General features: G+C 40.7%; 1 protein-coding gene across 3 annotated transcripts; it reads right to left on the reverse strand.

Moving 5' to 3' along the window:
* Positions 1 to 2,212: 2,212 nt before the first annotated feature.
* Positions 2,213 to 7,758, reverse strand: LOC147895104 (uncharacterized). 3 transcript variants are annotated; one of them, XM_087383507.1, is made up of 6 exons: positions 6,015 to 7,758; positions 5,165 to 5,909; positions 4,807 to 5,037; positions 3,841 to 3,981; positions 3,248 to 3,448; positions 2,213 to 3,073 (listed from the first exon to the last, which is right to left on the reverse strand). In XM_087383507.1, exons 1-6 carry the CDS (start codon positions 6,110 to 6,112, stop codon positions 2,774 to 2,776), a joined length of 1,716 nt encoding a protein of 571 aa, XP_087239633.1. In that variant the 5' UTR covers positions 6,113 to 7,758; the 3' UTR covers positions 2,213 to 2,773. The 3 variants fall into 3 exon arrangements, with proteins under 3 accessions (XP_087239633.1, XP_087239634.1, XP_087239635.1); XM_087383508.1 differs by having other exon boundaries at positions 2,908 to 3,039; XM_087383509.1 differs by lacking the exon at positions 2,213 to 3,073 and having other exon boundaries at positions 3,282 to 3,448; positions 3,836 to 3,981.
* Between the last annotated feature and the right edge of the window lie 17,199 nt (positions 7,759 to 24,957).

A 24,957-nucleotide genomic window follows, 5' to 3' on the forward strand; every position in this document is an offset into this window, starting at 1 on the left:
TATAAAAGCTAGAAAGTTAATTTTTGGTCTTCAATTATAAATGTGCAAGTTTGAGGAATAAAAGACCTCTCTTTCCAAGTGGTGGTGTCTATGTTTCTCATGCTCTTGCCTTTGTGAATGCCTCTCACCCCCTTCCCCCTTCTCTCTCCATGCCTTACCTTTCCCTCTCCCTCACCCTTTCCCTTCCTTATACTCTCACTCTCCCTCCCTTCCCTCTTGAGGATTCGCATTGTTGCAACTCCAGAAGCCATTGACGTGACACTATGGACCGCATGGTCTTGCATTGCTCCCACAAAGAATAGTAGGAGGTGGAAGGTTCCCTCAGCATTCCTCTAAGATCCCCACGACACACGAGTCACCTCCGGAGACCACACTTTAGAAACGATGAATAGTTCAGTCAAATGCAAAGTAGGAAATTTGCCACACAAGTTCTTAATGGTAAACTCCATGTAACCCTTAGGTTATATATCAAACGTTGATGAGACAATGCTCATGTTCAATATTGGGCAGTGGTTAATGGATCTAGATTCTTTTGTGAAAACAAGGAGGTGAAGGATTGCTCAAACAGCGAAGGTCAAAGACATGAATTATTGCTCAAAACAGGAAGGCTAATAGGAGGGATGAGAATGAGGTTGGCAACACCAACTAAAGCATAGATGTTGATTTGGCTTTCTATAACTATTACCCCAAAGTCATCTCCCAAAATACGGATGACATCTAGGGGACAAGAGGGTAGAGCAATGTAGGGCTCCTGCACGGGCACATGAAAAAGGTGCCATATGAGCAGGCCTGAGAAAGGATAGAACAGCCATGTTGCCTGCATGTGTGCGGTGCCTTGCTGGGCATGAAGGGCAGACATGTAGATAGCACAATAGGCTTCCACAAATCTCAGGTTGCCCAGGCTGGTGGATCCTAGGGTCCACGCTGTACATGATTTACTCAATCAACCATCGAGCTGGTTTCAGTTAATGAACAGTTAGGCATTCGATGCCAACAATACTTACCAGTAAAACAACAATCATTTCTTACCACGGTTTTGTCCACAACTAAATTGAGATTTTAGGACCACGTGTCCTCTGCACTGCACTTGTCATAAGTCAGAGAGATTTGTCACTTCCTAAGAGTATTGATGTATATTTGTATTCTAATCTCTGAAGGAAATTATTGGAAGGTGAATGGCTCCAGGGGATCTGATTCCAAGATGTGTATGCTGTAAACTACATTTCATGGCCTGAACTTAAATATTGGGACAGCCCTCATTAATCCATTTGCTGACTATAAGAATTGCTGAAACTACATTTCATAGCCTCAATGTAAACAATGGCACAGCCCCCATTAGTCCATTTGCTGACAATAAGACAATTCTTAGACCCCTCTACCCTATCCCATGTGCTACACCCTCAGCAACTCATAACAACTCGCTGTTACTTCCTGTACTTCTGTCTTTCCTACTACGATCACATGTCAACATTCCAGCATCTGAAGAAAACCACACTGCCACACCCACCCGCGGAATGAATCAAGTATCGAAATTCAAGAACATTGTTAACACAAATTGGTGGTTTCAACAAGAGACATTGCGTAGGCTCATGGTGGAAAACAGAAAGAGGTAAGTAAAAACCAAACACTCCCTACGGGAATATGCCCAATCGGCCCCTTGGTCTATCTTAGCCATCATGTGTTAAATGGCTCTGCTTTTGTGATAGGTTAGGATTTGTATTCAAACAACTGGATGTGGCTCTTCCTCATATCCAACAAATATGAGCCTTCTTAATCAATACAGGATACAAAGACGATAGATTATATCCAATCTCTTCAAAATCGTAGGGGATTTATATATTTTTACACAACAATGTTCTAGAGTCTACTTGAACTTTTCTTCATGAAAGAGTACCTATATTGTGGTTGGAACCATCATCGACTTGTCCCCACGAGAAGCCAATGACTTTACGGATCAGTTAGCTCGTGAGGTCATGGAGTCAGATCAAGGCCACCCATTTGTGGGTTTCATCAGTGCAGGATCTCAAGGCCGTGGAAAATTATTTGAATATGGAGAATACCTAGCTGACATGAAGGCAAATGACAAACCAAAGCTCACTCGAAAAGCCGAGCCATTCACTTTGATTGGGGAGTGTCTCTAGAGGATGGGTATCGATTGTGTATAACCTTTGGCCAGAGACCTCTATAGCATAGAAGCATCAATGTGCCAATGTGAAAATTAAAGCAGTAGTCCATATCCTCATTATTCCCACACCACAGCAAGAGTTATACTAAACATCTTATACAACCGCAGCCACCTCAGCTGGGAAAAGGCCCTGCCTTTCACAAGATCTTTCCAAAATAACTATGGTTATCAGAACCGCGTCTTCCAAAGATGTGCAAACATGTAGCCTTGTTTGTTCAAAAAGTTCCGAATAAAGAGTGTGATCGCTAAAAACATCAAGGTCGGGCAAAACTTCTGCGGCGCCATTAGTTTACTCATTTGTATTTGAGAACTCAAGCTGTAGCCTTTTGCCACTGACACTTTGGTGTAATCCAAAGAATCTCCAAGTATTGAAGATAGAACCCAAGAACTAGGGGTTTGACATCCTTGGGACAACAACAACCAAGGCGGAAAATACATGCAATACAAACAACTGCATTGGAGCAAAAGATTAAAGCTACTAAGCATTAAAGCTTCTAAAGAAGAACAGGGTGCTTACAAAATAAAATAAAAATTGCCTTGCCAGCCTGGATACACAATTGAAACAACAAATTATACAGTGCTACAAATTCACCGAGCTTTTTCTTGCCGAATATCCAAATACCCGTTTAGAACATCATTTCTCTCGGGTTGCTTTAACTTTCTCATGGCTTTGGTCTCAATCTGGCGGACTCTCTCCCTGGTAACAGAAAATAATTTGCCTATCTCTTCCAAAGTCCTTGTTTTCCCATCTTCAAGCCCATACCGCATCTTCACGACATCTTTCTCTCGAGGGTTCAAAGTGGTAAGCACAGTATCCAAATCCCACTTTAGCAACTGCTTCGTTATTTTTGACTCTGCAGGCTCCATTGTACTATCAGGAATCATCTCCTAAAATTTTTTCAAAAAAGAATTAGGATGGGGCAGGGAAAAAAATGCAATCCATGAAGATTTTGAGTGGCAAAATAAACAAGCTGCACCATTTTTCTTCTAAAACAACCTTCACATGAGAAAATTTACAGTAACCAGCTTGTAGACAATAATACTTCAGGTGATAGCACTTACTCCCAAGTTCTGATTCATATCTTTCCCAACTGGCTTCTCCATGGACCTGCAATTTTTGCTTGACCTGGCAAGCATCCTCATTCTCTCTACACTCATCCCCAACAGCTCTGCCACATCGGCATCGCAAGGAGGACATCCATGCTCCCGAGAAAGAATCCTCCTTGCTTTCCTTATGCGCAAAACAACTTCAAAGAGATGGGCCTGCATTTACAGATAGCCAAAGCTATTTGAACCCGATGAGCAAGTGAATCCTCCCTCAACACAAGCCCTGCAGGGAATCTTTAAAAATACCGCTGGAAAATGACATTGCCCTTTGATGCATCTTCATGATGAAGAACTAGAACTATTGACCTCGAGAATTGAAAGCTCAAACCGCATTTCTAAATTCTAATCTCTAAATTGCTAGAAAAAAATACACTGAAAAGTCACAAACGCAGAAAGGGCTGAAAAGAAATAAGAATGCTATCTAATAAAAGCAGCTTCAAGACTCGCCGCTACAAAATCTCAGTATTAGTCCAAAGTCGTGTCATCTGTCACTCGTATAGTACGTCAAGCACAGCATTGTAATATCAAATAAGGTTCAGGTACCTTACAGGTAAACGAACAGTTCGAGACTGATCAGAAATGGCCCTTGTAACAGCCTGTCTAATCCACCAGTGAGCATAGGTTGAGAACTTGAAGCCCCTGTCAGGATCGAACTTTTCGCAACCCCGAATCAGTCCCATGCTCCCTTCCTGTGGATGGGGTAAAAGCGAACATTACTGAAAGCGCCCAAAACTACAAAACTTAATTCCAGAACACAAGGTATAAGTAAATCTCCTAACGTAGATTGAATGACAATAAGATAGACAGTAGGGACATTCACCACTGCCGAATGAAAGAAGAGCAGAGTAATCCAAAGACTGACTCTTCCGTTCTTAACGAACCAAAAAACAGAACTTCAGACCTAAATCTAACCCAAAAACTTGACTATTGCACTGATGATAGCAAGCAAGGCCTGGGAATAGATTCTTCTCCGGGTAAATATATAATAATGAGTAGAGGATTGACATACACACGAATTGCTCTGCTAGAGCCATTTGCACATCCCAAAATATTTCCACATCTACCCATATTTGAGAGATCTACGAGTTAATGGTCAGATGTGTCCTAGTTTCCCCTTCCTCTGTACAATATATTCCATGTAATATGTTATTTCTCTAAGATCAGTTATGAACACCTTGAACTATGGCGGACCCTGATAATATGACACTGTTATATAGTGAGACTACGCAACTATATATAACGAGACTACGAAGGTGTCAATCGGCATCCACACTCAATAAATTTTCATCAAACTAGAGGTTCCTGCTCCTCTTCAAACTGTTCTTTCCTCATAGACTTATGCGTCATCCCCAGATGTTACAAGAATTTCTCCTGTTTTCGTTCAAAAATTGATCTCCATCTCTTTATAAAGAATGATGAATCAGGTACTGCCAGTGCAGTTCCACAGACATGAAGGAGTTTGCTGGCTATCAGATTTAAAATTTTTGAACTTAGAGTCTAGCCCAACTACGAACCTGAATAAGGTCTTGCACACTCATTCCTTTCCCCTGGTATTTTCTTGCAACAGACACAACAAGTCTCAGGTTGCTCTTGATCATCCTGTCCTTTCCCCGCTGACCATCAGACAATCGAGTTAAGAAGGGACCAGTTGGCATATCGACAGCTTTTGCCCATTCTGCTACTGTCGGAGCTCTTCCTAATTGCTCTTGTAAACTTTCCTTGACTGCCTCCAATACTAAAAGGTCCTGCAGACAGATCATCAAAACAAACCACATTCCTTCAAAATGCAGGCTGAAAATCTTAGACCACTTCCGACATGTTTTCAAAATAATTGTATCACACAGGCAGTAAAAATCTAAGATTGGTTGTTACCTGAACCTTGTGAGACAACTCAACTTCTTCGGCAGCAGTAAGTAGCTTCGAACTTCTTGATCCGTTAGTTATTAAAAACGACCGAATTGGGTCTGCTGTCGAATTCTGTCCTGCAGCTCTCCTTGATCTGCTCTTTCTGGATGGCCTTGAGGCAGCTGCAGCAGCTGCCGCCGCCGCTGCCGCTGCATTTCCAGCTTTTGCACTAGCCCTTTTCCTTTTCACTATTCTTTCCCCGCGTCGCTTGGATCTGGCGGCAACAGTCTCCCCCTTCCTGACGTAGGATTCCTCTCTGCCCTCCCCTAGTAACTGGTTTTCTTCCGAAGTGCGAGGGGACTGGGATGAATGACCCTCGTCTTGATCATCAGAGGAAGACACGCCTGCCTTACCAGCATCATCCAAACTTGGCCTCTTATAAAGGTCCTCAAAAAGTTTCAGCTCCATTTCGCTCAACCTAATCCTCTTCAACCTGAGCAAGTCCGTTTCTGAAGGGAAATGTGACACTGATTCATGCCAACTCTGAGAATTCGCAAGCGCTGCAGCATCTCTTGCCGCTTCAACAGCTGCCCTCGCTAAAGTTATGGCTTCTTCTGCAGCTGCAGCAGCAATTTCTTCGTCACAGGTTACCCGGCTTTCCACAGCTACAGTTGCTTCAACCTTAACCACTGGCATGGCGTTCTTGAATTTCAAACTGAAGGAAGATGCAACTATCAAGCAACCTCGAAAATGCGATGAAGATGCCGCAAGCCTGGAATAAAGAGTGGGATACAAGAGTGAGAGTAAACCAAAAGAAACCTTATCAATATCTCTCTTCAAGACGAGAGCAGCAAGCTCCATGAGAAAATCCAATCACCTTGATGAAGAGCAGCTGCTGACAGAATATGGATGAATCATGGACGTATCTGAATTATGAACTTGAAGAAAGTTGCAAGAGCAGCGGGGAAGTGCCATGATCTTGCATGGGACAAACAAGGACACCAAGAGAGGAAGAAACAACTACGGATGTGGGAACAGTCTGTGCAATTCGTCAAGACGCAATCTTTTCCTGAGTGTGATACAATGCTGCAGGTTTATCGTCCGCTACAGAGCTCGTTCCGCTCGAAAGTCCAGAGAGCAGAAGTGTACCCGCTGCCTGAATTTTGCATGCTTCTTCTGAACAAAACCTGGCGAAACCCTTCATCTGTTGTCACGCCAGGGTTCTCGAGGGATTGCAGTCAGCTGAATAGGGAAGGCCGGCCAGGAACGTCTACAAAACATGTTTCAGGCCACCCTTTCCTTCGTCGAGACAGGCTACTCATGTCTTTACCTGCTAGAACTTTCAGGCCGTTGCTCCCGGTACGAACGTAGCCTCTAGAACGACCTCCAAGAAGACGTCCACTTCAATATCCTTGGGAAGCAGAACCATAACCTTTGACCCAGGCCCTTCTCGCCAGTCGTCCAGATGTCCCTCCGTTGTCTGGATTGTACTTATGTCACACCACCCTCAGGCAACACATTCTCGATGCTGAGCAATATACAAAGAGAAATACCTGAGAACTACGCTCAGGAGTGTGACCCGTCCAAGCTGCAGCAGATATTGAACTTAGAGATGGAGAAAAGATTCAGATTGCTGCTTGACAAGCACGTCATGATTGAGAAGGAGAGCTCCTAGCTTAAAGCCCTTGCGTTGGAGCCTAACAGCTCAGATTGGACCTTCGGAGATAGGAAAACAATACATTTGCTGTTCAGCTCCCCTCTGATGAACTGGAAGCGTCGAGAAAGAAAGAAACGTTGATTGAAGCTGAAGATACGAGGAGAGAGAGCTCCAACCAAGCTACTTCTGTCCTTGAAGATTATCACAAAGCCTACAAAGCAAAGATTGGGCTAAGCAGTTCAAACTGCGAGGGGTCGGCACAGCAGACTAAGGGAATTGCAGCTTGTAATTCAAGCTTCCAAAGCAATCTCTGGTCCAAAACCTCCGTTGTGGAAGCAAAAATCAGATGACCAATTCAAGCTTCCACAGCAATCTTTAGACTAAAACCTCTGTGGTGGAAGCAAAAATCAGGTAAAGCAATCCACGCTTCTACAGCAAAACATCTGTTGTTGGAAGCAAGAATCAGATGAGCGATTGAAGCTTCCACAGCAATCTCTAGATTAAAACCTCTGTGCTGTGGAAGCAATCTCTAGATCAAAATCTCTGCTGTGCAGACCTCGGATGTGGAAGCTCAAAATCTCAGAGAAGCAATTGAAGCTGCGACAGCGTGCGCTCTGCGAAACGGATAAGCAATCTTCCGCAGCAATCGCCAGGATTAAGCAAGCAAAAAGCAGATGATCTCGTCCGCAGCAAATCCTGATACTAAAATCTGTTGCTGTGCAAGGCAAAATCAGATGATGAAAATTCAAAGCTTGCACAAGCAAAAATCAGATGATCAATCCAAGCTTCGCACAACAAAATGGCAATTCTGAAATCTGTGCTGTTGCAACCAAAATCCGATGATCAATCCAAGCTTCCACAGCATTCATTTGTGAAGAAAAGAATGGCAATTCTGAAATCTGTGATGTTGCAACCAAAATCCGATAATCAATCCAAGCTTCCACAGCAATCATTTGAGAAGAAAAGAATCAGATCTTTTGCAGCAACCTACACAACAACACAGAATCAAGATCCCCGCCTAAACAAAAACAAAAATAAAAACAAAAAAAATTTGACGGATCCTGACCGTCCATCATTCCATCCAACGGTCGCTACCCCGCCACGTTGGTCTGGCCCCTCTCGTCCACATACCCCCTCCATTTCACTGGATAGCCCAACGGCCTATGGCCATCTGCCACGTGTCCGGATCTCTTGCGAACTGTAGATTATCTTTAAAAACGCGCTTTGCATCTTGGAACCAGATTCTAGGCCTTAGTTGATTTTTGAGTTTTTTTTGGGGTTTTTTTTTTTTTTGGGGGGCAACGGGCAATCGTTTGCAAGGTCTCACGGCACGTGATGGAGTAGAGTGGGTGACTGTGTTGGGCAGTGGTGTGGCTATCCCACGTACCTGGCTGCATACCCTGGTGTGACAACTCTCACATGCATGGCCTCAACAACCTCTGTGGCCCCTCCTCAATAACTGCGCTCTCCATCGATCCTAGTCATCCTCTCATCGTCTCTACGATGGTGACGTGGAGCCTCCCTCGATGATGTCTCAAATGCGAACATCTAATGGTGGTGACTAGGGGTGCTCCCTCTGACACCAACTCCCTAATGCCTATGTGAGAATTTGTTCTTCGCTTGCAACAACCGATCAGAAACCTATGCCATGTGCTATGTGCTCCCCTCTCCCTTCAACGTGCTAGAAGAGCTAGTCATCATCCTTTATAAAGAAGATGGCCTCCCATCAATTACTGATCATCTCCTATTGGCCCTACTAAGGGTCTATGGAAAGTTGGCGACTTTTTTCGATAATATGGATCGATGTTTGTTGGCCCTGTTAAAGGTTTATGAAAAGTTATGTTTACGGCAGGCAGCCTTAGGGGAAATTTGGTTTTCTTGAGCCCTGGTTGAGCCACATGTATAATTTGTCAGATATCAATGCTCCACTCTCGTGTGTAACTATGCGGGAACCAGCTAACTCTACTTGTGAGCCCCCCATATGAGGAGAAGGCATTTGAGTAGCTAGGTTATCCGATAGGTCATGGTTTGGAGACCAGATGGGGACCAACTGTGGCTTGATGGCTGGACGGCTTCAGATAGAGTTGGCACACTGCCAACTAGGCTACATGCAAGTGCGGGAAGGCATCCCATAACTAACCGCACTAAGGGTAGACGGAGCATTTCTCGAGGCAATCCACTCTCGAGTTGCGGGGCCCGCGTTTGGAGCCCCGGATGATCCCGAATCTCTGGGGGCTAAACAGAGTCCGTAGGTCAATTGCTCTATTCTGCACCACGGTTCTAACGAGTAGTCGGTGGCCTATTTCGAGACCGACCTCCAGTCGGCCATTTTGGGCTGACTGAGTCGGTCTCCCAATTGGGTCTAACCGACTATGACTAGTGGCTATATAAGAGCAAGCCCGTGAAGCCCATTATCCAGCCTCCGTCCTCTACTATTTCCAGCACGCCATCAAAGCTTCTCACACAGGAGCGCACGGCTGGGAGGCAGCGCCATCTATTGCACCAGTTTTACAGTAATCAAATTTTTTATTCTCCATACTATCAGCTTTTCTCTCTTGCATACACGATCCTGTTATCTATTGAGCACAGACGTTGTATTGTTTTCTTACATAATTTTGGGTCCTTGATTTTAGACTGATCTAATAAAGGCCTAAAACAACTTTCCAAATTTGACCCAAAACCATTGTGTGTTTGCTTTTTGCGAAAATGACGGTGAGTTCTCTTGATCAGATTTGATCATGTTCCTTGTTCAAAACCATTTCATCATAGATGTGATGTTCTTCCGATTTCGCAAATCTCATATCGATGAGAGAGAACATTGCAAATATCGTTTATCTATTATTCAAAGCAGGTACATGCGCATGCACACATGAATCTTGCTCTCAATTGGACAATAATCGTATGCATAATCCACTGACGATGGCATGCTTTTGTGATAAACTGTAGGAGGATCCTGGATCAGTGCTCCAACATGTGTGCCCTAATATAATTTTGGGTAGACTGATCTAATAAAGGCCTAAAACACACCTTCCAAATTTGACCCAAAACCATTGTGCGTTTGCTTTACGAAAATCACGGTGAGTTCTCTTGATCAGATTTATGAAATTGATCGTGTTCCTTGTTCAAAACCACTTTATCATAGATGTGTTGAGATATCGAGCTCCACTCGTGATATGCCAGGGTGACCGTTGTGCATTTATGTCACCGACTTGTTAGCTGCAGATGCGGTTGGTACACCGCCCATGAATAATAGCTAGATGACAGCTATCTTTATGTACTCTAGTTAGTGGCTCAGTTAGTATGCCACCTTAGTTAGCTGAGTTTGGTTTGAGACCCACATATAGGGTTCATCTATCCTTTTGTACTAAGAGTTCTATTTGGCTTTCACAACTAAGAAGAGGAAAACTGTTTTCAGCCTCCACCATTGTGTGTATTCCCCCATTGTGTATGTGAGAAAGTCGCAAGTGAGACTCCTTCCTTCTCTCCCACTCTCTTCACATGGTATCAGAGCAGCCTGGTTCGTGGTAAGGAGCTCAAGAAAGCAAACCAAGTTCGCGGTGTCTTGGTAAGAGGATCAGTGTTGCTTTCCTTTTTCAAGTTTGGGAGCAAATCTCTACAGGTAGCACAGCCAAGAAGTGCAAGAGTGCACTGTCTCAGATTGGGACATTATTTTTTTGATTCAAGGCCATTTTAGGGCCCGTTTTGATGGTGGAAGTTGTTTGCAGGCACGCAAAAAAGCGCCCTGTTTTTGTTGTGCGATCACCGTTCTGTAGATCGATGAAAAGTTGCTACAGAAATTGCATCGTATGCCTGTGTGTAGAGATATTGGGGGTGACAGAATCACTCGTATTGCCTATTGATGCATAATCGTCACTAGGAAGTGACTGTGTGGTCAAATACCACTTTCGTCAGTTTTGCAGATTTGCCCTTGTGAGGCAGAAGCTGTGTTTTTTACAGTGACAGATTATTTTGCAGTGTTCTGTAATGGCGTCTGATTCTCTTTCACAGATTGTCACTGAAAAGCTTGACAAGAACAACTTCCAAGCATGGAAGTTTAGAATGACGAATTTCCTTATGGGAAAAGGCTATTGGGAGTTCATTACTGGAGCTGAAGAAGAACTTGTTCTTTCTAATGTTCCCAACCAACAAGAAATGCAGGCATTTAAAGGCTAGCATGAGAGAGTCAGAAAAGTTATGTACCAGCTGTCTATCAGTATTTCAGATTCTATGGTTGTTCATATTCAGGATGCAAGCACACCGAAGGAGGCGTGGGATACTTTGGTAAAAATGTATAGCACAAATACGCAAGCTAGGAAAATGCAGCTCAAGTAGGAGTTGCATAATGTGCAGAGAGAAAATATGAGCATCAATGACTACCACATGAAGGTGAACAAGATTGCAGATGCACTTGCTTCCATTGGGTCGCCAGTGGAAGATGATGATTTAGTTTCTGTTACCTTGAATGGTCTAGGAAAGGATTATGCACAATTCCGGACATTCATTGCCGCCCGTGAGAATTTTCCTAATTTTGAGGAGTTGATTGCTCTTCTAATTTCTGAAGAGCAGAGAAATGGAGGTGCATCTTCTTCAGAAGGAACTTCAAAAGAAACTATCTTCTACTCAAATGCTGGAAGAGGTAGAGGCAGAGGCAGAGGCAGAGGCAGAGGCAGAGGTAGAGGAGGCCGATCTGGAGGCCGTGGCAGAAATCAAAATATGTAGCAAATTCAAGAAAACTAGTCCTATGGAGGAGGACGTGGTAACTTTAGAGGCAAGGGGAGCCAAAGAGGTCGTGGTGGATGGCAGAGAGGCCAAAATGCAAAAGCAATGTTAAATGCTACTACTGTGGTAAAATGGGTCATATGGTTAAAGACTGCTATAAAAAGCAAAATGACATCATGACTGGAAAATTGCAGCAAGGCAATTATGCATCCTCTAGTAGACAGGGTGATGACAAAAATGAGCATCTGTTTATGGTGCAGCACATGACCAATTTTGTGACAAGTGCAGAAGAAAGCAATGATGTGTGGTATGTTGACTCAGGTGCGTCAAACCACATGACAGGTCATGCAGAATGGATGCAAGATGCAAGGAAAATGGAAAGACCAGGATTTGTGGAGACTGGTGATGTTACTGCACATCCTATTGTGCAGATTGGTAAAATTCCTTTATCTATGCAGGATGGGAAAAGGAAATACCTGTCTGATGTATTTCATGTCCCGAATATCACCAAAAACCTGGTTTCTGTTGGTCAAATGGTTGAGCAAGGCTTGCAGGTCAGATTTACTCCTCATGGATGCTTTGTTGACGATATGAAAAATAAAGGTCGCTTGATAGCAAAAGGGAAGAAGAAGAGCAGGATGTTTACGTTGGACACGGACATGCCTGAATTGAGTGCAGCAATGTTTGCACATGGGACCGGTGTAGTTGCAGGTATTGATATCTGGCATAAACGCATTGGTCATGTTAATGTACAGCGACTAAAATTAATGCAGGCCCAAAATATTGTTGCAGGATTGCCTAAGTTCAAGGTTGCAGAAATGCATAAGGTATGTGAAGCCTGTCAATTTGGAAAATAGGCAAGGAAACCATTTCCTAGACATGTTCAAGAGATTAAGAGGCCATTGGAATTAATCCACTCTGCTGTGTGGACTACTAAAGCTGCATCTATTGGAGGCTGTCATTATTTTGTCACTTTTATTGATGACTACAGCAGGAAAGTTTGGGTGTATTTTATGAAAAAGAAAAGTGAAGTGTTTGGGCATTTCAAAGCTTTTAAATCTATGGTTGAAAAAGAAACAGGCTTGCAAATAAAATGCCTAAGGTCAGATGGAGGGGGAGAGTACCTCTCAAATGAGTTTGCAAGTTTCCTGCAGGAGCATGGTATAAATCAGCAATATTCATACAGTCATACCCCACAACAAAATGGACTTGCAGAAAGGAAAAACAGGCATATTGGAGAGGTATCTCATGCCATGCTCAATGAAAAAGACCTACCAGATTATTATTGGGCTGAAGCAGTTGCTACAGTAGTCTACATAACGAATAGGACTCCCACTGCAGCAATACATGGCATGATGCCAGAGGAGAAGTATACTAGTAGGAAACTAGATATTTCTCTTTTGAAAGTTTTTGGTTGCATTGCCTATGTTCATGTGCAAGATGAGTTGAGATCCAAGTTGGATCCAAAAGCTGAGAAGTGCATCTTTATTGGTTATTCTCTGCAACAGAAAGGGTATAGATGCTATAACCCTTCTACTCGTAAGTTTACAGTGAGCAGAGATATTGTTTTCGATGAGATGAGCAGCTGGTATAAACCAGAAAATGTGATTGATGATGTAGATGCACAAAATGGTTATGCTGCACAGAATTCACAGCAGCAATCACAAAATATTAGTGGACATGTAGTGTCCTCTAGTAGTGGTTCACATACTTAGCCATGGACAGGCAGATTGAGATCAGGAGAATCTCCCCAAAGCAATGCAGATAGTGGTATCACGAAAAGGAAAAGAGAAAGTAGATCAACCCATGGCAATACAGTGGCTCCGAACAGAGCATTGATGATGAGTTGGGTATTCCTTCTATTGTTACACCTGGAGTAAGGAAGACCAGGGATGTTTTGAGAGCACCTGGTAGTGAGCCTATTTTGCGCAGGTCTACCAGAGCTAGGTATCCTATGGATAGGCTGAAATATGATGGATTTACAACCATTCACTATGCCTATATGGTCAAAGTGATACAGGAACCAGAACCCACTTCTTTTGAGCAAGCCATGGGAAAAGAAAAATGGGAGAAAGCCATGGATGAAGAAATGGATGCCTTGGAAACAAATGCTACATGGGAATTGGTGCCTTTGCCTAAAGACAAAAATACAATTGGCTGCAAGTGGGTTTATAAAGTGAAGCACAATGCAGATGGTTCTGTGAACAGATACAAGGCAAGATTAGTTGTCAAAGGGTATACACAGACATATGGCATTGATTATGAAGAAACATTTAGTCCAATTGCAAGGATGGCAACCGTAAGAACAGTCATTGCTATGGCTACATCAAAGGGATGGTCTTTACATCAGATGGATGTAAAGAATGCTTTCTTGCATGGTGATTTGCAAGAAGAGGTCTATATGGAGTAGCCACCAAGTTATGTTCATGCTGTTCATCCTGAGTTTGTTTACAGGTTGAAGAAAGCCTTGTATGGCTTGAAACAAGCACCTCGAGCATGGTCTGACAAGATAGGACAGTATCCTGTCACTATTGGCTTTCAGATTTCCAAGGCAGATTTCTCACTTTATGTGAGAAAAATAGAGAAAAGTATTATGCTACTTGTCATTCATGTTGATGATTTGATCATCACAGGTGATAGTGATGAAGATATCCTTCATGTGAAAATGCTATTGAAGCAGAAGTTTGAGATGAAGGATTTGGGAGCGCTGCGCTTTTTTTTGGGCATTGAGGTAATTAGATCATCAAGTGGGATATGGCTCTTACAGAGGCAGTATGGATTGGACATGCTGTCCAAATATGGGATGACAGGCTGTAAGCTTATTTCATTTCCTTTGGAGCAGAATGTGAAGCTGAGCGCAGATGCAGGTGAGCTTTTAAAAGACCCTACTATGTATAGACGCATAGTAGGAAGTTTGATTTATATAACTATTACTAGGCCAGATTTGAGCTATGCTGTTGGATTGGTAAGTCAATTTATGCAGGCTCCAAGGAAACCGCATTTGGATGCGGCTAGATGCATACTGAGTTTTATTGATCTAGTTTATGTCAGCCTACATTTTCCTTGTCAAGCACAGAGGCTGAGTACAGGGGTGCAGCAATGGCTGCATGTGAGGTAGCTTGGTTGGATAAGCTACTTTATGATATGCATCAGTGGGCCAATTGTCATTTATTATGACAACATGAGCAGTATACACTTGGCAAATAACCCAGTCTATCATGCTAGAACAAAGCACATTGAGGTGCATTATCACTATGTGTGGGAGAAGGTTCTACTAGGTTTTATTGATCTAGTTTATGTCAGCACAAAGGATCAGGTAGCTGACATATTCATGAAGGCATTGAGTGCAGAGAAGCTGCACAAGTTCAGAGACCTGCTTGGTGTGCAGGAATTGGGATTGAGCTTGAGGGGGAGTGTTGAGATATCGAGCTCCACTCATGATATGCCAGGGTGACCGTTGTGCATTTATGTTACTAACTTGTTAGCTGCAGATGCAGTTGGTACACTACCCATGAATAATAGCTGGATGACAGCTATCTTTATATACTCTAGTTAGTGGCTCAGTTAGTATGCCACCTTAGTTAGCTAAGTTTGGTTTGAGACCCACATATAGGGTTCATCTATCCTTTTGTAGTAAGAGTTCTTTTTGGCTTTCACAACTAAGAAGAGGAAAACTGTTTTCAGCCTCCACCTTTGTGTGTATTCCCCCATTGTGTATGTGAGAAAGCCGCAAGTGAGACTCCTTCCTTCTCTCCCACTCTCTTCACAAGATGTGGTGTTCTCCTGATTTCGCAAGTCTCATATCAATGAGAGAAAGCATTGCAAATATCGTTTATATGTTATTCAAAGCAAGTACATGCGCATGCACACAAGAATCGTGCTCTCAATTGGCATGCTTTTGCAATAAATTGTAGGAGGATCCTAGATCAGTGCTCGAACATGCGTGCCCTAACAATCAACTTCGTGCTCCAAACGTTTTAAGCAAATGCAAGTAGAAGTTGGAGAAGAATATTGCAACGTAGATGCACGAGCCTACTATACAAGATCTAGTGTTACTGCATCGTAGCTCAATAGGATGCTAATGACTAGGGAGAGGTGGAGGGCATGAGCGCGAAGCTGTTCCTAATGCAACATAGAAATCAAATACCAGCTTAAGAGAAAGAGGAGGAGGAAGATGAAGATTACAGGGTAAGAATTTGTTTGCATGTGGAGGGGGAAAAAAAGCATATAGAGATGAGAAGAGAGGGGGGGTGAAATTTTTGTTAGGTATTTGCAGGCAATATAGACTTACATCCGCGAGATGATGAATGGCTTGCTTGTATATATGTGTAACAATGACATCAGAGTCTATAGACAACACATGCTATGTTTACGGCAAGCAGCCCCAGTAACGTGCATGTGTTGGGTGAACCGATCAGAGTTGGTAGACGACGATCCTGGTACCCATGGGCTACAAGAAGAGCAAAGCTCGTCAAACGTAAGGAGTTGCTTACCACCCCGTAAGTAAACCTTCTCAGAGAAGAGAACTCCGACAAAGGACTAACAGATATCGAACACATTAGCATTGTATTCACTAGGGGGTATCTTGAATGGGTTTCTCGAATTCTTTGGTTGCTTTAGCGCAAGCAAAAGCTAAAAAACTAACACAAGCCTATGTAACCTGAAACCTTCATCATGATAATTCGCCATATTACTTGAAAGCAAGTGATGGTGATACAGGTTGCTTAGGATGTTCAGTAATGATATGAAGATCTATAATCAACCGAATACAATAAGTAGTCAAGAAGGAGCAAGTTGACAATAAGACAAGATGTGTGACGGGAGAAGCTATGTGAATGTGAACATGCTACATGATGCAGGCACTATGATGAAATTTAGATCTATGAGCTAGGCTAGCCAAAAGGAGCTCGGGCATATTAGATGAAGGCGACACAAGATCAATGTTCAAATTTGGTGAAATGGAGGTGAAAGTCGATCAAAAGAAGGGTGACGAGGGAGTAGAGGGAAACATAAAGAGTAATGATTTGCAAAGAGAGGTCGCAAAAAACGTCAACATGAGTAAGAAAGCATGGAATTCATTGCTAGAGTGACACGCTTTGGCACAAAAATACAAGAGTTAGGAACTGTCCAAGGTCGCAACATGTCTATTAAATAGTACATTAATTTTGTAGTAATCAGAAAACAAATGATCTAGCTTTTTAGCTCGATTTTACCTTCTCATATAACTGATTGTCTCACTGCTGCTAGTCTTACCAATTGTGATTTGCACTTTCTCGTAATTAATTTTCAGGGCAATCCTAACTTGATGAAGTGTGATTTCTATCAATTGTTGTTGTGGTTGTAGACGTACATCATCATTATTGCGAATTTAGTGGTGCCTCTAAACCAAAGACCCCAAACCAAGGTCATCCAAAGGATTGGAAAATACTTCCAAAACTTGCGTGAGAGGCTCCAAGATGCTCACCTTCTTCTGTTCAGTAGCATGGAGGATTACCAAAAAGCTAGCAGAGAAAAGCGAGCAGCCCCAAATAAGCGAGTAAGATTAAATAGGTTTCAAGCGAGCAAGAACCTCATCCAGCATCTTATTCCTCTTAATATCATTGGAACAATTGATGTGATCATAAGAAAATTAAACATATTCCAACAATGAAGGCATTCCTGAAACTCACAATTAACTTCTCTTTCATCCCCATACTATCACATTTGAGTCGTTGTGGAGAGGTAGAGACACAACAATACATAAAATTTGTGATAAAAAAAGCAAACACTACTCAGATTGAATATCCACACAGTAAGATAATGATAGATCACAAGGTAGAATATATGAAAACATGATCATGTGCTACATAAACATATCATGTCTTTTATGCTTGTAGAAGATCATCGATACATTCGATCAAAAAACAAGCACTCAACATAGTGGTTAGATGCATTCATTTCTAGTTCCGATAGAACTATCATTCAGATATTGGTCATAATAGAAGTATGGAGGGCTAAAATCCTTTTTTGGCTCCCTAAGCTTTTTAAAGCATGGTATTGTCCAGATTACATAGGTATTTTCACTAAGCAAAATTCATCCTTATGATGAAAATCTATTTTTTTTCTTTTGACATAGTTAGTTCTGTTTCCACATCCAGTATCCTGTAGACTATTATGTTAAACTCAATACGTGACCACAAACTCAAGCATAAGAGGAGCATGATTCAAGTGAAATAATTAGCAAAGACACTTTGTAACTAGTATCTTGCTGCATCTAACGGAAAATATGCACCAGGCGTTAACAAGCTTCTATTTCCACCCCTATAAGCAAACTCGTATCCTGTAGTATGAAAAAATTTAAGGAAAACATTGCACTTAATGCATCAATTAAGCGAGTGACTACTCATCATGCACAATCAAACAATCATCAAGGAAAGTCTAGTCAAGCAAGTTGAAGCAAAAAACCAAATATCTATTCGGATCTATGCCGTGGTGTATCCACCAACCATGAGTAGCAAAAGAACCTATGAAAAAAGCAAAATAGGGATTATGCCACTCTACCATGATCACTTCCATGCTACAAATAAGGGAATACATAGTCATTTTAGGGTACTTTTAGGGTTCATTCCCAACCACTAAAAAGAGAGCCAATGCTATCTATTTGTATTCATAAAATCTTCATGAACATTATCATGTTCAATATAAGGATAGGAGCTAGTTCAATGGGTAGTCTTAAACAAATATAAATACTATTCGAATTTTAACCTTATGTAAAAGATTTTTTTAAATACAAAGTAAAACTTGATTATACATATAGATGGGAATCAGGTCACCATTGTAAGTATGTATTTAGTAATTAATTGAAAATATTCCCTTAGAAAAATAACTCAATCAACATAGTACCCATATTATATATTAAAAATTTACAAGATCTCATTCATACCATTAGATTGTTTTCATCACTTGTCATAAGTACTAACCTCAATTGGCATTATGTATTTGGGTCAAAATAGTTTTTAGTATAGGAGATAATGGAGCAATACATTTATGTAATATCTAGTGATCATAGTTTCTAATATAGGATAAAATGGAGCATAGAGTAATGTTGTCATTCAAAAATGATAATATACCTTCTTTGACCATATATATTTAAGCCTTGTAAATCCTTTTAGGCTATTTCCCACATTTATTGCCATATGAAGCCTTGTAAAGCCTTTTGGGCTATTTCCCACATTTATTGTATCAAGGGTTGTATATTGTACTTTACTTGTATGTATCTAAATTCTTCATTATCTTTTCTTGTAGGATTATGGAGCAATCAGCTAATGTGATGGCTATCCTAAATGACTCTGAGATCAAAGAATGGGTTTCTGATGTCACTCTGAATTTCAAAGAAAAGGAATATAGCCCCAATGGCTTTTGTAGGTGGACTTGATATCACATGGGCAGAAGAGCTTGGTTTCTTCATTAAAAGGAAAAGAGACTCTTTCTACTTATGTCAAAAAGGGAGTTCAATGGTGTTGAAGATCCATGGGATGCTACTTTCTTCAAAAAAGATTTGACTTCAAGCCTTGTGGTAGGCATAATAATAAAGCGAAAAGACACCTTTGTGGATATTTTAACAAAGAGTTCAGATCCTGAAGTTGGCGGTATTCATTTTATTGTGTATATACTTGGGAGCAATTTCCTAGTGTGGTGGCAAAAAGGATGCATGCAAAGATAATGTTTGAATACTTTCAGGATGCAGAATATGCTCTTCATATTCAAGGATCTTCACATGAAGGAGATAAAAAAGCTCAGACTTCGATGCAGGGACAAGAAGAACAGGCACACTGTCACAAACGTGTAGAACATGAGCGCAAACTTCTAGAGCCAGAAATGGTGGATGTAAGTAAGGATGATGAAAAACAAGCCTTGAGTGCACGAGAATTAAAAAAAATTAAAGAAGATCAAGGTCGATCCACTGCAGTTATGCTAGAAGCTCTTACTAGCAAACCACAACATGAAATGCAAAAGGCTAGTACTTGAAGAGCCACGGTTCCAAGCAGTAAAAAAAGACATCGTCCCACTGTAGAGAAAGATAATGTGGATGAAAAACGGTTAAAAAATTTAGAGAAAGATGAAGAATACTCAGAACCCGAGGCTGAAGATGATCAGGATGAACTCACATCAATCAAAAATCTTAATCTGCGTCTTAATGAAGCAGTTATAGATGATGATGTGGGATATATCTGGGGTCAAAGGATCTGGTTTGTGAATGCCAAAGATGTGGAAGCTGCAGCTCTCTTTACTGATAGCCGAAGCCTTGATATATCCTATGCAATGCAAATATACGAGGCTTTGAGAGATGGTAAGAAACCTGTGGCTAGCAATGTGGTCTTGCACCCAATAATGTTTTGTCCAACCAAAAATAGTTTTCTGGATCAAATAACATTTACAGGGCCTACACATTTTGAGGAAACCTTCAGTCAATTCTTTAAAGACACTCTTAAAAATATTCCACATGAACAAGGCGAAGAGGCACAAGGTGAGAATATGCTAAAGGAAGTAAAGAAGGAATTCCTCCTTCATTGTAGATTCCAGCCCATTGATGGTCAACATTGGGCTTATGCTTGTAATCAGATCGCAAGGGAAGCAAAGGAGGGCAAAAGACTCACTCCAGAAAAATTTGCAAAGATAAGTTCATTTCATTAGTATCCTGCAACAATCTGTATATTCAAGCATGAGATCAAGTATTTGATTGAGTTCGAAAGACTTAATCATTATGTCCATGGAAAGCGTAAGATATCCTCAACATTAGATGTCTTACAGAAGGCAAGGGTTATATGGACAACATTTGGTTCTCCAAATCCTGATTTGAAGCGAAAGGTCACAAAAGCAGACGCCGGCACACTCACAAACTTCTATACTTCTTTGAGTGCAGTTGTGCCTAGGGAAACTCAAAAGCGAGAAGAAAGTAAGACAAGCCTCAAGGTGGTGAGGGACAGATATGCTGACTACACTTCTATCATATTTTGTCCTGTTGAAGTGTTCAATGAGATGCTTGAAACGTGCGTTGCTTGTGAGCGTGGACAGCTGACCTATGAAGCTCCTTTGTTTATCTCCGCCAAGTCAAAGGTAATGGATAAGAAGGAGTTGACGGCAAGGATGTGGAGGCCTGTAAAGTACTTACCTGATAAGTATGCATCCATGACAGCACAAAAAATTTTAAAGAAAGAATGGTTTTTTGGAAAAAAAGACAAAGACCACTACATGGAAGAATGCATCAATGTATAGGTGATGCAGTGCATAGTGCCATTAAGTATTTGCTGTCAGAGAAACAAATTCCACTTACTCATTGTAACATTGACTATAATGTGGTGAAGAATATAGCTTCTTTGTCAACACCCAAGGTAAAGCTATGGGCAAACAGGTGGATTAAAAAGAATGAAGATGGGTCCGAAATAGTAACCTCTTATATGAGAAAAGAAATCCCACAACAGGTGGTTGCATATGTGGAAAGATTAATCAGCGAGATAAGGATGCCGACAGATATGCACCAAAGCTTTCAATTCAATGTAGAGGTTACGGCAGAGTCTAGAAAGCTTGTGAACTTTAGGGGAGTCTCAGAAGATGACTTCTTCAAGAATGAGTCAGCATGGGATAAGCCACAACTATTCTTTATCAATGAATTTTCTAGCGATGATATCCATAACTTCATTGATAGAATAGTATATACCACCATTAGCAAAGTGGCGATTTGCAACATTGTCATTTTTGTTGATAAAAAAGACAAAGAAGCCATGCAGGTTACTCTAGAGCGAGCATATTCATCAGATTTGAAGATCTATAGTAGTGTTTATGCAGCAAAGAGAGGCAAGAGAGAATGTGGCATAGCGATTCAAACTCTTGAATCATTCTTTCTGTGTATGCGGAGTCCCAACCCTGATCACTCCTTACAAAAGAACATAAGAGGGAATTCAAATAATTTGAGATTGATGCTAGAAGAGCAAGATATTCCCAAGTCCATACATTATAAAAAAAACAACTATGGAAGTCCTGCAAAAGGTGGGAGTCTCTTGCTTACCATGATGGAGAATTTGCTATCGGTAGGTTGGGAGGTCACCTTGTGCAGGATGGGATATTTATTTGAGGATCTCCTAAGAAAAGGCAACTCCACAAATATTATTGAAAATAAGCATTTCATGGCTTATTTCCAGCTTCAAGCAGATCTAACCACAGGCTATGAAAAAGAGATAGACCACAAGGACACCGATGACATGGATGATTACTTGAAGATCATAATGTCCCAGCTGATGATGATGAAAAGATGGACTTACATGACCCGTTCACAGAGAGGTTGGTGGATGAAGACAAACATGATGATGCCTTCTTTGATGATTATGGCTCGCAGGATTATGAAAAAAGGCCACTACGACAATACTTAGTGGTATGAACTCTCTATTTCTCAACTAAATACAATTTTTTAAATAAGAGTTAAATTTAAAGATAATGAATCTAATCTCTCATATTTGTTTATAGGCAATAGAGGGAGAAGAAATGGATGAAGTCAATACGGAGGCACTCCCTTCTACTTCAATAATGCAACCCCCTCTAAATTTGATTGAAAAATCAATTATTGGATAAAATGGAGAGCTCATTTGAAGTTAGGATCGTTTTGAAACGAGAACCTCAATATTTAAGCTTTGGTAGAGAGGAGGTTTGAATCCTCTACAATCCTTTAAAAGAGGTTAATGACAATGTTATCTTGGCCATTCTCAGGTAACGTTTATTTATTTGTTGCTACTTCAATGAGCTAACATTTGTTTATTTATTCACAGTGTAGTTATATATCAGTTTCCTAGTGCAGAATGCAAATCAATTCTATGAGCTAATGTTTGTTTATTTCTTGGTGCAGTATAGTTATTTCTCAGCTTCCTACTGTAGTGCAGCATTGTGTCTACATGCTCGATGCTCTCCTTTCTTCTATTCTTAGCTCTCCTCAAAAGACTATAGAAGATGTTTGTACCTGGTTAAGCCCTTTGAATTTAGATGGGGTGCGAGTCATCTTAATGCCTTGTCATGAGGCGTAAGTATCAACTCTAACCTTATTTTTACTATTTCTTTGGCAAGTTTGTGTAAAACAATAATCATTTTTATTCTGGTCGTGTAGCTCACATTGGAGTCTGATCTTCCGGGACCTTGAACTCAGCCATTTATGGTTTGTGAATTCAATAGAAGGCTATCATGCCAACTCCCCAAGGTAATTATTCTCTTAATATTTTTGATACTTTCTTATTTTGTATCTTATGATCATGACATATTAATATATTTAATATGTCATGATGGACAGTGCTGCATATCGGCTAGTATCTGCTGTTAGAACAACCACAGAGCAACAAGATCAAGTAGAATTCAAAAGACGTCTGCCAGTAGAGCAAAAAGATGGACACAGCTATGGGTGGAGAGTTGCCTACAACTGCATGTTGTTTCTTAGAGAGATTTTTGATTTGGAGTTACTAGTCAAAATGGAATCATATACAGAAGCCGATCTGCTAGCATTTCAGGCTGAGAGTATTCAGCATCTAATTACTACCATTGGGAAACAACCTGAAAATATGACTACATTGCAGCATGTATAAAACCTTATCTTTATACTTGTATGCTTGTTCAAGCCTTTAATTGGAATGTGTAAATCTCATAACTTTTTTATAGTTTCCTCCAAGAGGAGAAGAGATTGAGTCTAATGAAAGCATGCTATCTTTATACTTCTATGATTATTTAAACCATTATTTTTATTTGGGATGTGTAAATCTCATAACTTGTCTAATGAAAGCATGCTATCTTTATACTTCTATGATTATTTAAACCATTATTTTTATTTGGGATGTGTAAATCTCATAACTTTTTAAATTTTTCCTCCAAGAGGAGTATAGACTCACTCTAATGAAAGCATGTATGAAACCTTTTTAAATTTTTGCTCCAAGCAGAGGAGAGACTCACTCTAATGAAAGCATGTATGAAACCTTATCTGCTTGTTTAAGCCTTTATTTGGGATGTGTACATCGCATAACTTTTTTATATTTTTATGGCAGAAGGAGGATGTGGAGGACATAGCAAGTGAAGAAGAATATGATGTAGACTACTCTCTCAATAAGATGAGTCATGAAAATATGAATCTATTAGACCAGATTGGAAGTTCATTCACTGCTATGTTGTTAATTCGACAACAACCTCATTTTTTTGAATTTGGTGAAGAAGAGATTTCAATCCTCTTGAATCCTAAGAATGAGGTTAATGTCAAAGTCATTACAACCATCCTCAGGTTTGATGCAGCCTTTTCCTTGGCTTTATACTTTGCTTATTTTGATTAAACCCAAGAAGCTAATACTTTATTTTTAAATATAGTAATGTTATAGAAAATTTTCCGCAAAATATACAAAGCGTTTCATATATGCTCGATTCTCATATTTTGGAAGTGCTTAGCAACAAACCCGGGGGATTCACTCTTCATGAAAGGGGGACGTCACCTGCGTGCATGAACTTCAAGAAAACCCCCTATTTAAGATCCATGGAGGATGAAAAAACACCCCTATTTAAGCTTATAAGATACCACCAAAATTCTATTATGTCCCCCCTTTCCTAAAATCTACGTTCTTTCTCAAGCATTTAGATCACACAATAAGAAAATTTAGATTACTTTCCCTATGACTATTTAAAACCATACACAAAACCAAACTTGTTTGGACTAGTTATCCAAGGTAGTCTATACTATGTCCCCCCCTCTTAAATATGGCATGGGCCCAGGCCCCCTAACTTAAATTCAATATTGGGAAAAAATAAAAGGCCCCCCACCCCTAATGTATAAGCTTATGCCTCATTTAAAAAAACCCCCTATTGTACACTCACGTGATATCATAAGTTTCCTCTTGTGAATCCCCCGGGGCAACAAAGAAGAAACCATAGAGGATGTTTGCAAGTGGTTGAAGCACGTTCCTATGAATGATGCACGAGTTATTTTTATAGCATATTATGAGAAGTAAGCATCAAACCCTACTTGTTTTTTCTATTGCATTGCTAGAATTGTCTCAAACATAGTAATTATTCTTTATTGATAATGCAGCTCACATTGGAGTCTGGTAGTTGTGGACATCCTTGCGAAGAAGTGCTTCTTTGCCAACTTAATGACATCCGTCCATGGCAATGTGTTAGAGTAAGTATAGACTACACTTGTTGTCACTTCTTGACATGTAGATTGATATGCAATGCACATATTCACTGTTGTTATATGTTTTGATGTGCAGATCAGCTCGAAAGTTAGTAGGTGCTATCAGCTGCTCAAGTGAGTCATGCAAATACGAATCTATTAGAGCAGATTGGAAGTTCATTCACCGCTATGTTGTTAATTCGACAACAACCTCATTTTTTTGAATTTGGTGAAGAAGAGATTTCAATCCTCTTGAATCCTAAGAATGAGGTTAATGTC

This window comes from Dipteris shenzhenensis, chromosome 13 (assembly GCF_047967505.1).
Source record: "Dipteris shenzhenensis isolate YYH24624 ecotype China chromosome 13, Dip_SZ_1.0, whole genome shotgun sequence".
NCBI classification, from domain to species: domain Eukaryota; kingdom Viridiplantae; phylum Streptophyta; class Polypodiopsida; order Gleicheniales; family Dipteridaceae; genus Dipteris; species Dipteris shenzhenensis.

Excerpts from the sequence above, each read along its gene's own strand:
- LOC147895104 (XM_087383507.1), bottom strand. The coding sequence starts at position 6,112 with ATGGCACTTCCCCGCTGCTCTTGCAACTTTCTTCAAGTTCATAATTCA. Across the intron at positions 3,449-3,840 it reads CTCGAACTGTTCGTTTACCT|GCCCATCTCTTTGAAGTTGT; the intron begins GTAAGGTACCTG and ends CTGTAAATGCAG. Across the intron at positions 3,074-3,247 it reads ATATGAATCAGAACTTGGGA|GAGATGATTCCTGATAGTAC; the intron begins GTAAGTGCTATC and ends AAAAAATTTTAG.